The 17,432-nt window shown below is 41.0% G+C and overlaps 1 protein-coding gene across 1 annotated transcript in view; it reads left to right on the forward strand.

Moving 5' to 3' along the window:
• Positions 1–10,538, forward strand: part of slc1a1 (solute carrier family 1 member 1) — a 64,948-nt gene extending 54,410 nt beyond the window's left edge. Inside the window, exon 12 of the mRNA XM_048527510.2 lies at positions 5,857–10,538. Coding sequence (XP_048383467.1) covers positions 5,857–6,103 — 247 coding nt within the window. The 3' untranslated portion in view covers positions 6,104–10,538. The remainder of the gene's footprint in view (positions 1–5,856) is intronic.
• Positions 10,539–17,432: the final 6,894 nt, after the last annotated feature.

Raw genomic sequence — 17,432 nt, forward strand, 5'->3', positions numbered from 1 at the left:
TTCTACTCCCGCACATCCCAGATGTCCTCGTTTTTCAAGGACCGCAACTCCCCCCACAGTGGTTGAGAATGCCCTTAACCATGTCTCCCGCATTTCCTACAACACATCCCTCACACCCTGCCTCCGCAATATCAACCAAAAAAGATTTCCTTCGTCCTCACATACCACCCCACCAACCTCCAAATCCAATGCCTCATCCTCTGACACTTACGCCATCTGCAATCCAGCACCGCCACCAAAGACATTTTTCGCTCTCCACCCTTGTCTGCCTTCTGGAGGGACCACTCTCCCCGGGACTCCCTTGTCCAATCCACACTCCCCTCCAGCCTCACCACACCGGACACTTTTCCCTGCTTCCGCAGGAAGTGCTACACCTGCTCCTACAACTCTTCCCTTACCCCCATCCCAGGCCCAAGAAGACTTTCCACATTAAGCAGGGGTTCACCTGCACATCTTCCATGTGGAATACTGCATCCACTGTACCCGGTGTGGCCTCCTCTACATTGGGGAAACCAAGCGGAGGCTTGGGGACCGCTTTGCAGGACACCTATGCTTGGTTCGCAATGAACAACTGCACCTCCCAGTTGCGAACCATTTTGACACCCCCTCCCATTCCTCAGACAACATGTCCATCCTGGGCCTCCTGAAGTGCCACAATGATGCCAGCCAAAGGTTGCAGGAACAGCAACTCATATTCCGCTTGGGAACCCTGCAGCCCAATGGTGTCAATGTGGACTTCACAAACTTCAAAATCTCCCTCCCCTACTGCATCCCAAAACCAGCCCAGCTCGGCATGCCTCCCTAACCTGTTCTTCCTCTCACCTATTCCCACATCAAGCTGGACCACCATTTCCTACCTACTAACCTTATCCTGCCCCCTTGACATGTCCGTCCTCCCGGACTGACCTAACTCCTCCCTATCTCCCCACCAACACTTTCCTTTACTGGCTCCATCCCCGCCTCTTTAACCTGTCTGTCTCCTCTCTACCTATCGTCTCCTCTATTCATCTTCAATCCACCTCCTGCTCTCTCCCTATTTATTTAAGAAACATCTTCCCCTACTCCATTTCTGATGAAAGGCCTAGGCCCAAAATGTCAGCTTTCCTGCTCCTAAGATGCTACTTGGCCTGCTGTGTTCATCCAGCTCCACACCTTGTTATCTCCAGTTCTTTAGGTTTCTTTTTTGTTTTGTCTTTTGCAAATGCTGACACACGGCAACCACGGAATTTATTACCTTTGACATCACAGAAAAGCAACAATAAAATCAGGTCAGAGATAATGGGAACTGCAGATGCTGGAGAATCCAAGATAACAAAGTGTGAAGCTGGATGAACACAGCAGGCCAAGCAGCATGTCAGGAGCACAAAAGCTGACGTTTCGGACCGAGACCCTTCATCAGAGAGGGGGATGGGGAGAGGGTTCTGAAATGAATAGACATGCTAACAACGTCCTATATATATATACAATGAAATGGAAGTCTATTTATGTATGTTATTTGAGAAAGTTTGCAAAGTACCTTGGGCATTGAATGCATGCTGATCCTTAAGAAAACCAACGACTTTGTAAAACTGATTGACCTGATTTAATTATAACAAAGTGTGAAGCTGGATGAACACAGCAGGCCAAGCAGCATCTCAGGAGCACAAAAGCTGACACTTCGGGCCTAGACCCATCATTAGAGAGTGGTATGGGGAGAGGGTTCTGAAATAAATAGGAAGAGAGGGGGAGGTGGACCGAAGATGGAGAGAGGAGAAGATAGGTGGAGAGGAGAGTATAGGTGGAGAGGTGGGAAGGTATAGGTCAGTCCGGGGAGGACGGACAGGTCAAGGAGGCGGGATGAGGTTGTTGGGAGGGAAATGGAGGTGCGGATTGAGGTGGGAGGAGGGGATAGGTGAGAAGAAGGTGAGACATTTTTCCATCCCCACCTTTGTCTGCCTTCCGGAGAGACCAATCTCTCCGTGACTTCCTTTTCCGCTCCACACTCCCCTCCAACCCTACCACACCTGGTACCTTTGCCTGCAACCGCAGGAAGTGCTACACTTGTCCCCACACCTCCTCCCTTACCCCCATCCCAGGCCCCAAGATGACTTTCCATATTAAGCAGATGTTCACCAGCACATCTGCCAATGTGGTACACTGTATCCACTGTACCCAGTGTGGCTTCCTCTACATTGTGGAAGCCAAGCGGAGGCTTGGGGACTGCTTTGTAGAACACCTCCGCTTGGTTCGCAATAAACAACTGCACCTCCCAGTCGCGAACCATTTTAACTCCACCTCCCATTCCTTAGATGACATGTCCATCATGGGCCTCTTGCAGTGCCACAATGATGCCACCCGAAGGCTGCAGGAACAGCAACTCATATTCCGCTTGGGAACCCTGCAGCTCAATAGTATCAATGTGTACTTCACGTGCTTCAAAATCTCTCCCTCCCCCACTGCATCCCAAAACCAGCCCAGCTCGTCCCCGCCTCCCTAACCTGTTCTTCCTCTCACTTATCCCCTCCTCCCATCTCAAGCTACACCTCCCTTTCCCACCTACCAACCTCATCCCGCCTCCTCGACCTGTCTGTCCTCCCCGGACTGACCTATCCCCTCCCTACCTCCCCACCTATACTCTCCTCTCCACCTATCTTCTTTTCTCTCCATCTTCGGTCCGCCTCCCCCTCTCTCCCTATTTATTTCAGAACCCTCTCCCCATACCACTCTTTAATGAAGGGTCTAGGCCCGAAGCATCAGCTTTTGTGCTCCGACGATGCTGCTTGGTCTGCTGTGTTCATCCAGCTTCACACTTTGTTATAATAAAATCAGGTCAATCAGTTTTACAAAGTTGCTGGTTTTCTTTAGGATCAGCATGCATTCAATGCCCAAGGTACTTTGCAAACTTTCTCAAATAACATACATAAATAGACTTGCATTTCATTGTATATATATATATATAGGACGTTGTTAACATGTCTATTTGAAACATGCCCAAAGTTTCACATAACAATATATGTATATATCAATCAAACTTATACCTTTCTGGACAGCACCGAGGAATCTAATCATGACAACAGATGACTTCTGGATGATATTTGCTACTTAAATTAAGTTGATAAATGTTGTCGCAGAGGAGCGTTATAATGTTCATGATTCTACGAGTTTGATCATCAGGCGGACCCTAGAGGGCATTTTTTTTTGTGAGAGAAGAGAAAGTTTTAAAAGAAACAACTTTTTCACATAGAGGGTGCTTCCTATGTGGAACAAGCTGCCAGAGGAAATGGTAGATGCAGGTACAGTTACAACATTTCAAGGACAGTTGGACAGGTATATGAATCAGAAAGGTTTAGAGGGATACGGGCCAAAAGCAGGCACAGGGGACTAGTTTAGTTTGGGAAACTTGGTCGGCAATGACAAGTTGGACCAAAGAGTTTGTTTCTGTGTGTATGACCTTATGACCGGATGACCTACTTGAGCTTAAAAGAAAGTTTTTGTTCCCTACACAGGTTCTGCACCATTATTTATAATTTTCTGTGTGCTTTACAAATGTATCACTCAAAATTGGCATTGCAGGTTCATACCTTAACTTTATCACATGCATAATTACTGGTGGTAAATGTGTAGTTACTACTACATAATATATTGAAGCATGACATAACCTTGAAGCCTGCTATACAATATAGCCTTTGACACCACTTTGTTAGCTTTGTATTAATTACACTTGACTGTAGGTCGATGGGGTCTTCCCTACTTACAACAAACAAATATGCCTCCAATCCACTACCCTGCTCCAAAGTGCCATCACAATCCTCTCAAGAGTTGTGAGAGCATGGAATGCGTTGCCAGCAGCAGTTGTGGAAGCAAGGTCATTGGGGTCATTTAAGAGACTGCTGGACATGTATATGGTCACAGAAATTTGAGGGTGCATACATGAGGATCAATGGTCGGCACAACATCGTGGGCTGAAGGGCCTGTTCTGTGCTGTACTGTTCTATGTTCTATGTTCTATGTTTAATATAATAATCACTCAATTTAATGATAGCATCAAATAAATGTGCTGTTTTCATTTTCTACATTATTAGATAAAAGTCCTATTTCAGCTCAGTTCATGAAAAATACTACAGAAACAAAACTTTACATACCTAAATAAGTCTTTATTTATGTAGATTCCTTACCCCCATCACATCCGTTTGACTGTGTTCCTTTTCAAAGACATCATTGACTTTCCCAGTTACAATCCCTGCCTGAACACAATTAAATTCAATTAATATTCAATTAACACAAATTGAACAGGAATCAATCTCTTCCATCTTACGTTTCTGCTGGATGGATACAAACTCCTTTCTTTTACCAATTTACATTATATTTTCCTATGGTATGTTTTGCGGGCCTATTTAAGAGATGATTGACTACTCATATTCTGTAAACATCTTTTAGGATTGAGGTGGCCTTCTCATGGAGTTTACTGCAGACTACATGTTTGGAATGGTTCATGGCAGCCTGGTATCACTTGTTATATTTTATAAGTTTGTTTTTTTTTCTTTTACTGTTACTCACTCATGGATAATGTTGGCTGGGCCAGCATTAATTGCCGACCCCTAGTTACCCCTTGAGAAAGTGATGGTGACCTGTCTTCCTCAACCACCTCAGTCTACTTGGTGCAGGCACACTGGCAACGTCATTAGGAAGGGAGTTGCAGTATTTTGCCCAGCGACACTGAGGGGATGGTGATATATTTCTGAGTCAGGGAGGTGAGTGGGTCAGAGTAGAACTTGCATGTGGTGGTGTCCTTATGTCCTACTAGATTGGAGGTATTTGTCAGTTTACAAAGTGCCATCTAAGGAGCGTTGGTGAATTTTTGCAGCGCATCTTATAGACAGTATACACTGGCTGTCGTTGGTGGAGGGAGTAAATGTTTATGGATGTAATGCCAATCAAGCAGTCCACTTTGTCCTGGATGGTGTTAAGCATGTTGAGTGTTGTTGGAGTTGCACTCATGCAGACAAGTGAGCATGCAGGCCATATGCCTGATGTTTTGAATGACCGAGCATTGATTCATTCATGGCTGGTAGCTCAACATTAAGATCGTCAGGTGAAAAAGAAGCATTTTTATCAAAGATAGCTGATTGTTAGCTCAGTTGACTAACCCCTACACCACCCCAACTCTTCCCACAAACATCAGTCTTAAGTGGATATCTTGTTCTCTATCTCAGACTCATGGATTAGGTGCACAAACCTCTAGAGTTTACATTCAAAACAGAATATTAGTTAGGTGAAGGCTAGTTAACATCAAGTTTGTCTTTTGACCAGATCATTAGTATCGCTCACATTCTTTCAATTTCCATGGGATATTATTATTGATCTCACAGAGAACTGTATCTTGTTTATCTATGATTTTGCGCTAAACTAATTTTTAAAATTATGCTCGTATCTCATCATGACAGGGCTTCTTTGGAAAGGGAGATAAATTTAACATGGTAGCATGTGAAAGATTACAGTGGCAGATGCTCAAGAGAATTTTATGATTTCTGTCTCACACTATTATTAACTAAACATTGAGTGTTGGAGACACTGCAATGTCTAGTGGTGCTGAACTTGAGAGGAAAGCAACACAAAGTCAAAATATTTGGAGCGATTGTTGGATTTCAAAAAGTACTTTTTGGAAACTGAGAAATTGTTAGGAAAAGAAATGGAGTAAATTATGTGTCAAATTGTTTTGTGATGTAGGTTACTCCAAAATATGTAAAAATGGATGTTCACATTAGCTCAAGACCGTCACATTTTTACAGATTGAATGGTCAGAAAGAGTCAATATTTTCATAAAGATACTCACTGTGTTTGCTTCTGATCCATAACCTCTTTTGGCTGCTTCCTCAGGGATCGGTTTCGGACAATGGTGAATGTACTTGGAGACTCTTTTGGAGCTGGGATTGTGGAGAAGCTGTCCAGTAAAGAACTACAACAAATGGATCTCACGAGTGGCATCAACGTAGTCCATCCATTTGCTCTGGAACCTGCTGCATCTGAGAAGGAGGAATCCAAGATAAAGGAAACATATATCAATGGAGCATTTGATGTAGACAAAACGGACTCAGTAGCTGTCACAGAAACATCACAATTTTGATTGAGTAAGAATGAGTCGAGAATAAGCATTTGTGAATATGTTATACATAAGGATTACCTTGCAAAGCTGTACATTTGAATCTATTCATAAATTTCTCCTCATCAATAATGAATACCTTAAGATAAATTTTTGAATGTATAGTAAATACTGGCCATTAAACACCATGATAATCAATTGCAAATTATTCACCCATTTGCTTGCAATCAAGGTAGGTTAAATTTCTGGTCTGAATGGGAGACCAAGACAGCTGTTGCTGGAACTGAGACAAAGCTAGTATGAGCAAACTCTGCTCCATGAAATTAAAACTGTGCATTCTATAAAAAGTAGTGGATGTCAAGAAAGCATATTGGCTATCAATCCTAACTTGTGATTCAGACAACAATTCTTAACTCTATACTTACCTCTCAATTAGTCAACTTCAGAATCATTCTAGGTTGCTTATATGTTCTAAATAACGTTTCATCGTTATCTGCCTGTAATGTTAAGGGGAAATAATGTTTATGATATCACATGTGCAGTGAAATATGTTTGAAACCAGCCTCAAGGTTTACCTGTCCAGATATAACTGATTAGCAACAGTCTCAAGAATAACATTAACTTTTTTCATATCCACATAATATAGACATTCCCTATGACCCAGGACTGATAATTACAAAATTGGTCCTGATTGCATTCATTCACGAAAGGACAGGCCAAAGAAAGATATTGTTTCATTGGAGGCAATTCAGACAAAGTTCATGAAGATGATCCCTGGTATGGAGGGATTGTCCTATGAATAAAGGCTAAATAGGTTGGGAGCCTGCTCATTGGAGTTTAGAAGAATGACAGTGAACTCACTGAAACATGTAGGATTCTTACATATAACAGTATATGAGGCAAAATGAGCAAAGTAGAAATGGTCAGGAGAATAAAATTGATGGCAAGCAGGAAGTTTAGGATCATGCCAATGTATCAAACAGACTCTTTAACAAATTGATCACCCAGTTTGTTCTCCATCTTCTGTGATGGGAATGAGACAGGGAATACACAGTATACTAAATTGAAAGAAATATTTGTAAATCACCCATTACTAGAGAGAGAATCTGGAGCCCTCGATAACAGGAAGGAATGAGGTAAAGAAACTGCTCACCTGAAATGTAGATGATGTTTCCTTCTGTCCACCTTATTATGTATGATTTGCAGACTATTTCCAAAATTTTCTGTTTCTGTTTCAGATTTCCACAACTTCCAGTATTTTGCTGTTGACTTTATTTTCATCACTTGCATTCTTTTGACTCTTATTCACTTATCTTTGTCATTTGCTCTTATTGTTACTACCTCCATTTTTCTCGAGAGTTAATCTTTCATTTAGTGTTGAAATTTGTTGATGTTCTTGTTGAAAACATGAGTAATGCTGAAGTTAAAGAGCATGTTGGCTTGATTTCACTTTTCATATTTGGTCATTGTCATGTCTTTTAATGGCAGGGTGCTTCACAAGGTGGAACTTCCTGCATGGTTCTTGTGACAAAGTGATAGCATCCCTATCTCTGAGCCAGGAGGCCAGGTTTAAGGTGTTTAATAACATCTCTGAACAGGCTTTTTAGAAAAATATCTAGAACTTTCTGCATGTGCAAAATCTTTCAGAGCAGTGAAGAGACACAGTAAAACTCAAAATGGTAACAAAGAATGTCTCCCAGAGCTAGTATAAAATTAGATACTGTCAGAAAACTGTTAACAATGCCTTGAAGTATCTGAAGCAATTGTCCCAACATAATTGTGATGGAACACATTTTTCTATTTTGAAAATGTAAGTCAAAAATTTTGCCTTGTGTTCCCATCAGATACAAGGTGGCATAGTAATTGTACCGCCTTCTGGTCCACACTAACCTTGAACCAGAGCTAAATTTGGAAGTGGATCACATTTAAGTGCCACCCATGAATTGTGTGTGCTGTAACACAGATGAGGATTTCAGAAGGACGGGGAATGGGCTGGTTTGTTAGCGGTGGTAGTCAGCAAGTTGAGTTGAAGGGAGGAGGGATAACTTTGAATGTCATGGTTAGAAATTACTGCGACCCCAGGAGAAAGAACTTGTGCAACAAATGTAAAAACGTTAGCAGGTTTTTTGTTACATTTATCCATGTAGGGACTATTAATGGATCATTGGGGACTGTCCCACAGAGCTTATTCGAGCAGAAGCATCAGTTGTGCCTCAGTGGATGTCAGTCTTGCCTCTGAATTACAAGGTGGTCCTGCAGGCTTTAAGCACAAACACCAAGGCTGATAATCCAGGGCAGTACTGAGGGAGTGTTGTACTATAGGATGTGCTCTCTTTCTGACGAGACATCTGCCTGTGCATGTGGCTTTAAAAGTTCCCATGTCTCTAACTCAAAGAAGACCAGGGAGGTAATCCTGAGAGTCCTAACCAATAGAGATCCCTTAAACACCATCACAAAAAGAAAAGGATAATCTGGTCATTATCACATTGCACTGTAGGGGAGTTTGCTGTCTGTAAAAAAAAAATTAGCCGAAAGAACTGCAGATGCTGTAAATCAGTAACTAAACAGAAGTTGTTGGAAAAGCTCAGCAGGTCTGGTAGGATCTGTGAAGAAAAGAAATTAGATTTAATGTATCAGGTCCGGTGGCCTTTCCTCAGAACTCAGTGTTACAGCGGTAGGGTAGGAGGGTGAGTCTGGATGGGATGCCCTTCGGAGAGTTGGATTGGACTTCTTCAGCCAAATAGCCTATTTCCACACTGCAGGGATTCTATGATAGGATATTTAATTGTAGGGAAACAGCAGATCTGTACCTGATTCCAATGTCATCTAATATTGACAGGGCTCATTTTCCAAAAGTGGCAGCACAACTCTTGTGGCAGTTTTCATTGCCCAGAGACATTAATGCCACCTGTAGCATTTTGCCACCAACTGATCTACTGGATCAGTTCAGTTTCCTCATCACAGACCAAGGATCAAGATGGGACAGTTGCCGAATTTTATCGTTCAGTAGCATTTAAAGTATATCTATCCTGTCTTCTACATTGCACAGCCCATACATGCAATTCCTATATTTTGTAACAGATTAATCTGCATTTTGTGTGTTAACATTAACACAATGTCAATGTCATTTATCTTGGACATCTCTTCAAAATTCTAGAGGGAATGGCAATGCTTTAAATTGCTGACTTGACATCAAACAATCTAAATGCTTACCATTTCCAATGTGAAGGAATACATCATTGACCTTAACAACTGAAAGGAAGTCATTTGGGGTGCAGCGTAGTCCCATATGGGACTGGGTCAGCTGCTCAGCAGTTTGTAGCGGAAAGCAACAACTGGTAGTTAGAGGCTGTTGAGGATCAGATATTTGAGAGCTACGCAACAGCAATGAGACAAGACTGATGGCAGCAAGATTTAATCTGGAGGAGCAGCTACACCTGGGTTTAAAAGCTGAAGCCCCACTTACGTGAGGAAGCCAAATTCCATCAGAGTCACACATATGTTATGAGACCTTGATTTGCATCCACGAATAAGGTTCCAGATAAAATCCATCTGGAATCTTGTGGGCCACCAAAACCAACAGGGATAAGATTGGGATGAGTGGGAAATAAAGTTCCTCCATTTTACACACTCTGCCATTCCTTTCTGGCCAATGGAAGAGAGTTAAACTTGTCTTGTGAATAGTATATAAACACTTCCATTCGTACTTTTGATTAACACAGTTTAATAAAGCATACTCAAAACATGCAAAGTTCAATGAATAGATTTAACATTGCAGAGGCTGCTGTGTAAAAGAAATATTAAATAAATTTTACAAATGCAAAAGTGACATTTTCTTTTGAACCTTGGAATATTTTTATGGTCGATGAAAGTGTTGATTTTTGATAAAATGGCAAGGTCAGCTGTATTGTATTAACTTGTTGAAACAAAATATTAATGTAGATGTATCACTAGGAATAAGAATAGATGTTCAGTTAACTTAGAGGTAACGATATCTGCAAACATCTGCATGAATCTACAACCTAAATATGATACACCTAGTCACTGTAAAAGCATTTCTGCTGTTACTGGATCTCTGTGGGACAAAATGTGCAGCTGCTCTTGCTCCACTTCTGAACTTTACCCAAATTTGGTGTAAACAAATATTTGGTGCAGGAAATTCAACCATTGCGAATATCTGAGCAGACCAAACCTATGAAGCATTTGGCATAATTGTAAAACAAGATATTCCTGAGGTTAAAGCAACAAAATGTCTGTAATAATGTGTAACCAATTTTAAGAAATGAAATAAAGCTGTCTTAAACTTATAATAATAATACCGTGGAATACAAATTGTAAAGAAATTTCTAGATTTAAGGATATAAACTGCAATGGGTTGATTGCTGTATTGAAGCTAAGAACTGGGGATCATCAGTTTATTTGTAAATTTTTGCTTCTGCTAAATAAAGATCTTGCTGTATATTTGTGCAATGACTATTTGGGTCAGCTTGGGCCATGATTTCACATGCACAGATATCAATCACATATTTCTACATCTTTATGCTGTGAAAGAATTATTGACTCCTTCTAGATCTGTTCCTTTGTGTTGTAGGAACAGCTCTGTAATGTCTTCTTGGCCTGCAGATCAATGAGTTCCTATAGTTAGGCAAACGATAACTTCAGTGCTGCCTCATTCCCAAACCTCAATCTTACTCTTCTACATGATCATCCTCTTCCTCCTTTATAAGGTCAAAGTAATTCCAATGAAAGATCCATGGTTAGTGTCTAACCTGTTACTTTGAGCACAACTGGAAAACAAAAGGTTTGTTTCATTGCCCACAAGAACATAAAGGTGGACATAAAGCACGGAGCAAATGATGTAGCTACCTCTGCTTCAATGGATCCAACTCAGAGATACCTTGCAACAGAGCAACCTGCCACTAATATAATGTTGGTGAGAGTGTGGAGCAGGTCTGGGGGTGTAAATAGAAGGGAGCAGGCCAGAGGTGTTACTTTGATGGCTCCATAGGGGAAGCAGTTGTGTCTCTGGACTGGTAATCCAGAACCACAGGCTAATATCCTGAGAATATGGTTTTGAATCCCACCACAACAAATGATGACATTTGAACTAAATTTTTTTTTAAAAATCTGGAACTTAAAGCTAGTCAAAAGCAATCACTTCTGGTTTTTCTTAAAATTGTTTAAAATCCACGTGGTTCACTCATGTTATTATATTGTGCTATTCCATTTTGTTCTGTATAGTTCTAAATAAAAACAGAAAGAACTGTGGATGCTGTATAAATCAGAATCAGAAACAGAATTTGCTAGAAAAGCTCAGCAGGTCTGGCAGCATCTGTGAAGAAAAATCAGAGTTAATGTTTCGGGTCCGGTGACCCTTCCTCAGAACAGAGTTCTGAGGTCCTTAAATTCTGAGGAAGCATCACTGGACCCGAAATGTTAACTCTGATTTCTCTTCACAGATGCTGAGATTTTCCAACAACTTCTGCTTTTGCTTCATACATATAGCTGTATCTGATTGAGAGTGGGAACATCATTAACCTGCATACGCTACTTCAAAAATTAGGAGATTCACTGAAATATGCTTTCCAACTATTGACATATTTACAATACCTGTTCCCTAATTGGAACTGTTAACCTGGTCTAATCAGAGAAGCCTGGCTGAAAGACACAAACAGGAGTGTCAGATGTTCTGCTTACTCTAAGAGTTGGCTCTGAAGGGGCTGGACTAGTGTCATATACAATGCATGTGTAAACCAGGGTCCCTTGGTGGCAGGATATTGGCCTGTGTGGAGTTATTTCACTTATAACATGGGCAACACAGTGACATATCTGTGAACTTTTATGTTTGTGCTCGATTGCATTTGTATTAAGTTCTTCTTTTCCTTAATTTCTCAGTCTTCCATTGCTGTATTCTAAAACCTTTCCACTCTTCAGGTTTGTTGCAATTTCTGGCAGCTTTAGAGGCCTGTTCTTTTAATCTCATGCAATCCTTAATTTCCTTCTTTAGCCATGATTGACTGGCCATTTTTGAGTTATTGCATCTTGAAGGAATGTATTATTAAACCATGTATCATGTATCAGTCCCCTGACCAACATCAAACTGCTCCCTGTGGATTATAACCGGACTGGATTTGATTTCATTTTATTTATTATTGTCCCATGTACCAAGGTACAGTTAAAAACATTTTGTTTTGATAGTTATTCAGATAGATCACTCCTTGCGGGAGTACATCGGGGGACTAGAACAGAATGCAGGTATTAGAATTACAGCTACAGAGAAGGTGCAGAGAATGATCAACTCTAATATATGAGAGGTCCATTTGCAAGTTTGATAACAGTGGGGAAGAAGCTGTTCTTAAATCTGTTGATATGTTTTCAAAGTCTTCTGCCCAATGGAAGAGGGTCGGAGAGAGTGTAACTGGGATGGGAGGGGTCATTGATGATGTTGGCAGCTTTCCCGAGGCAGCGAGAAGTGTAGATGGAGCCAGTGGAAGGAAGGCTGGTTTTTTGCAGTGGACTGGGCTGCGTTCTTCACTCTCTGTAATTGTTTGCGCTGTTGGGCAAAGCAGTTGCTGTACCAAGCTGTGAAGCACCTGGATAGGATGCTTTCACTGATGCAACTGTAAAAATTGGTAAGAATCATTGTGGACATGCGGAATTTCCTTAGCGCCCTGAGGAAGTAGAGGCTTTGGTGTACTTTGCTGACTGTGGCATCCACGTGGATGGACCAGGACAGATTGTTGGTGATATTTACTCTGAGGAACCTGAAACTCTCAACCACCTCCGCCTCAGCACTATTAATACAGAACAGGGGCATGTCCTCCACTCTGCTTCCTGAAGTTAATAACCAGTTCATTCATTTTGCTGGCATTAAGGGTGAGATTGTTGTATTCATACCATTCCACTAAGCTTTCTACCTCTAAACTATGCAAAAAACGTGTTTTACTCTTTAAAGAATACACAAGGCATTAAAAGGCAATGTCAGCTCTACTGGGGGGTGCATGTGGAACTCAACATACTCATATGCACCAGCCTAAGTTTCAGTACAAACTCATGCTTTGCTAACTCAAGAAAAACTTGGTAAATTGGCACTTTTTAAAACATTAACTCATTTGGGTCTAGGAGAAAGGTATGCCATAGGATCTATTTCTAAAGTATAAAGAAACAGGCCAAGTTCTTCTCTCTTCACCTACGGTGCTTAGTGATTTTATATATCTCGCCCAGAACAACAACATGTTGGGGAATTTCACTTAACGCCTGGGTGTAACACAGGCTTGCTAATGGAGTGTTGGAGGTGTTCTCTAATCGATAGGTCACAGTATAAGACAGAAAAGCTTTTTTCTCCAAGATAATCAATTAAATAATATCAATACCACTTTTAAACAAAAAAAGTCAGATTTCTTAATAAAAATGATTATGGGTTTAGGATCAACTTACTCAAGAAAGATGCAATAATTGGTTCATATACATAGTTAGTCACATACAATTATAAATGCTTTTCCTGAGAAATATCCTTAGAACACAGATGCCATCTTACCCAGACAACCTTCAGGTAAAGGGGAAAAAAACGATTCCTCTGCAAGAGGCTGGATTTCTGGGGAGAAAATATCATTTTGGCAATGGATTATTCTTGAAGGCAAAGAAATGAACTGTAGGATGTTCCAAACTCTGCTGTTATGATGTTCTTGCATGTGTGCACAAGTCTCTTTAATTAGGCACATTTTTCACCAAAATGTTTTTGACATGACTTGCTCAGGAAATATAATCTTGCGACGTTATTTCAATCACTCTTTCAAAAGGATCGATAGGCTTCACCCTTATCTGATATAAAGTTCACTGGACTCAAAACATTGACTCTGCTTTCTCTCCATGGATGCTGTCAGATTTACTGAACCCCTGAAGCAATTCCTGTTTCTGTTTCAGATCTTCGGTTTCCACACTTCTTTGTTTTATTCTGATGTAAAAAGGTTTCTTTTCTGAAATCGGAGAGATCCATTCCTCACAAATATAAAACAAAGATCTCAGTGGGTCTACAAGAATTCAGAGTCAATTCCTCCCCTCCAGTGATTCTTCTTCAAAACTGAAGAAGGGTCATTGGACTTGAAGTATTAATTCTGTTTTCCCTCCACAGATGCTGCCAGACTTGAAATCAGTTGGTAGTTTGTTCATAGAAAACTTCAAGCCACCTAGCTTGTCTTAGCTTCCCTCAAACAGCAACCTCTCTAAATTGTGATCAGAGATAATGGGAACTGCAGATGTTGGAGAATCCAAGAGAACAAATTATGGGGCTGGATGAACACAGCAGGCCAAGCAGCAAGATCTTTTTCACATCTCTTCAATACTGAAATGTTTCAAGCAAAGTTAAAATTAGAGCATCATCATTAGCACCTTTCTATCTGTTTTCACCATAGAGGAAGTGGAAAATTATTAACAATAAAAGGTAGCCTATGTTAAGGAGAAGAATATTGACCGATGCAAGTCGCATGGGGCTGTAGTTCTCTGATTATTCCCTTGATTCTTTCTTAAATAGTAGTGTGTGATTTGCAAGCTTCCTATCGCTGGACACATTAAACAATCAATGGACTTTTGGAAAATGATTATCAGTGCATTAACTATCTCTAAAGCCAAACCATTCAACACTCTGGGATGTAAGCTTTCAACCTCGATAATTTCTCAGACTTCCATTGCTGTATTTTAAACCCTTTCTACTCCTCAGGTTTATCATAATTTCTGGCAGCTTTATAGGTCTTTCCTTTTAATATTATACAATCCTTAACTTCCTTCATCAGCCATGGTTGACGATCATTTTTGAGTTTTTGCACCTTGAAGGAATGTATTATTACTGTAAACCAGATTTTTAAAGGCTGTCCATCGTCGTTTAATGTCCTATCCCAATCCACCCCACCCAGTTTGTGTCTCATATTTCTGATTTCCAGCATTCACAGTGTGCCCCATGCCTACATATTTCCCTCATTCAAATTTAACACCCTTGCTTCAGATTCAGCTATTTCACTTTCAAGTATAAAATAAAATTCTGTCACTTTGTGATTGCTCATCCCCTAAAGTTCTTTTTGAGCAAGATTATTAATGAACCTTTTTCATCTCATAACACTAGACCCAAAGTAGCCCATCCCCTAGTTGGGACTTCAAACCGCTGCTGAGGCAACTGACCCTATGATACTTCAAAAACTCATCCTCTACAGATGGAGTGCTCAATTATTTTTTCCAGCCTGTAAGAAGATTGAGGTTACCCACGATATCCGTGTTTCTAAAGAAGTGATACATTGTTTAATAATACATTCCTTCAAGATGCAATAACTCAAAAATGGCCAGTCAATCATGGCTAAAGAAGGAAATTAAGGATTGCATGAGATTAAAAGAACAAGCCTCTAAAGCTGCCAGAAATTGCGACAAACCTGAAGGGTGGAAAGGTTTTAGAATACAGCAATGGAAGACTGAGAAATTAAGGAAAAGAAGAACTTAATACAAATCAATCGAGCACAAACATAAAATGAACTGTAAAAGTTCACAGATAATAAAATGTGAGGCTGGATGAACACAGCAGGCCAAGCAGCATCTCAGGAGCACAAAAGCTGACGTTTCGGGCCTAGACCCTTCATCAGAGAGGGGGATGGGGAGAGGGAACTGGAATAAATAGGGAGAGAGGGGGAGGCGGACCGAAGATGGAGAGTAAAGAAGACACTCTCTCCACCTATCTTCTTTACTCTCCATCTTCGGTCCGCCTCCCCCTCTCTCCCTATTTATTCCAGTTCCCTCTCCCCATCCCCCTCTCTGATGAAGGGTCTAGGCCCGAAACGTCAGCTTTTGTGCTCCTGAGATGCTGCTTGGCCTGCTGTGTTCATCCAGCCTCACATTTTATTATCTTGGATTCTCCAGCATCTGCAGTTCCCATTATCTCTGTAAAAGTTCACAGATATGTCACTGTGTTGCCCATGTTATAAGTGAAATAACTCCACACAGGCCAATATCCTGCCACACAGGCCAATATCCTGCCACCAAGGCACCCTGGTTTACATATGCACTGTAAATGACACGAGTCCAGCCCCTTCAGACCCAACTCTTAGAGTAAGCAGAACCTCTGACACTCCTGTTTGTGTCTTTCAGCCAGGCTTCCCTGATTAGACCAGGTTAACAGTTCCAATTAGGGAAATGATATTGTATGAAATCCAACTGGTTAGCATTCAAACAACTAGAACAAACTTGCCTCATCTCCCAATTTATTCCTGCCCACACCCCACTACTCTTTGGTAACTTGTAAATGACTCCAACCAATACCTGCTGCCCCTTGCTGTTTTTTAGCTCCACCCAAACAGGCTACACACATTATTATTCCAATTTTAGATCCACTCTTCCTAATGTATCTTGTAACTATCCTTTATTCTCAACACAACTCTGCCTCCTCTTTGTTTTTATTTGTCTGATCCTAAACATCAAATAACTTTGAATGTTCAGTTTCAGTTCATGGTTACTCTGCAGCCATGGCTATTATATCAGAATCATTTTCCTCTATTTGTGCCTTTGGATCATCTAGCTTATTGTGAATGATGTGTGCATTTACTGTCTGCAACTTTGTCTTTTCAAGATCATTCCACATTCAGTATATACCTGATGTTTCACCTTATTTCTCCTGCTTTCTTGTCCCTCTCACAGCTTTTTGATTCTCTGTAACTGCTTTAATTTCCCCCACCCCAAAAGTTTGGGTTGTCCTTCCTCCCTCAGGCTAGTTTAAACTAATCCCAATAGCACCAGCATCCCCGAGAGAATGTTAGCCACAGTCCAGTTAAGATGTTATCCATCTAGTTTTGACAGGTTCTACCACCTCAGAACGGATGCCAATTCCTCAGAAATCTGCTGTCCTCCATCCTACACCACTTCTCCAGTTAAGTGTTCAATTGATTGGTCCTTTCTGTTCTTATGCTCACTGGCAGGTGGCGCTGGGAATAATCCTGAGATTACAGCTTTTGAAGTCTTGCTTTTTAATTTCCTTTTTAACTCCCCAAATTCTGCTTTCAGGGCCTCATCCCTTTTGCTACCAATGTATTTGTGGAAGGATGCCCTGCAACTGTAATGTGGCATTCTTGCCTTGGCACCAGGGAGGTAACACACCATCCTGGAGTCACATTTCCTGTCACAAAAATTCTTGTCTTATCCCTCATCTCTGGGCTCCCTGAATACTATTGGCCTCTCTGTTTTCCTCTAGCCTGTACAGTGGAGATGTCCTTGGCACTATGGGCATGCCTATGACTGTACTTCCATTCGGAACTATTGCGTTCACTTGCCTCCAAATTGGAATATCGATTTCTAAGCTGATTTCAGGACAATTGGTAGCCTA

This window comes from Stegostoma tigrinum, chromosome 3, assembly GCF_030684315.1.
Source record: "Stegostoma tigrinum isolate sSteTig4 chromosome 3, sSteTig4.hap1, whole genome shotgun sequence".
Lineage (NCBI taxonomy): Eukaryota > Metazoa > Chordata > Chondrichthyes > Orectolobiformes > Stegostomatidae > Stegostoma > Stegostoma tigrinum.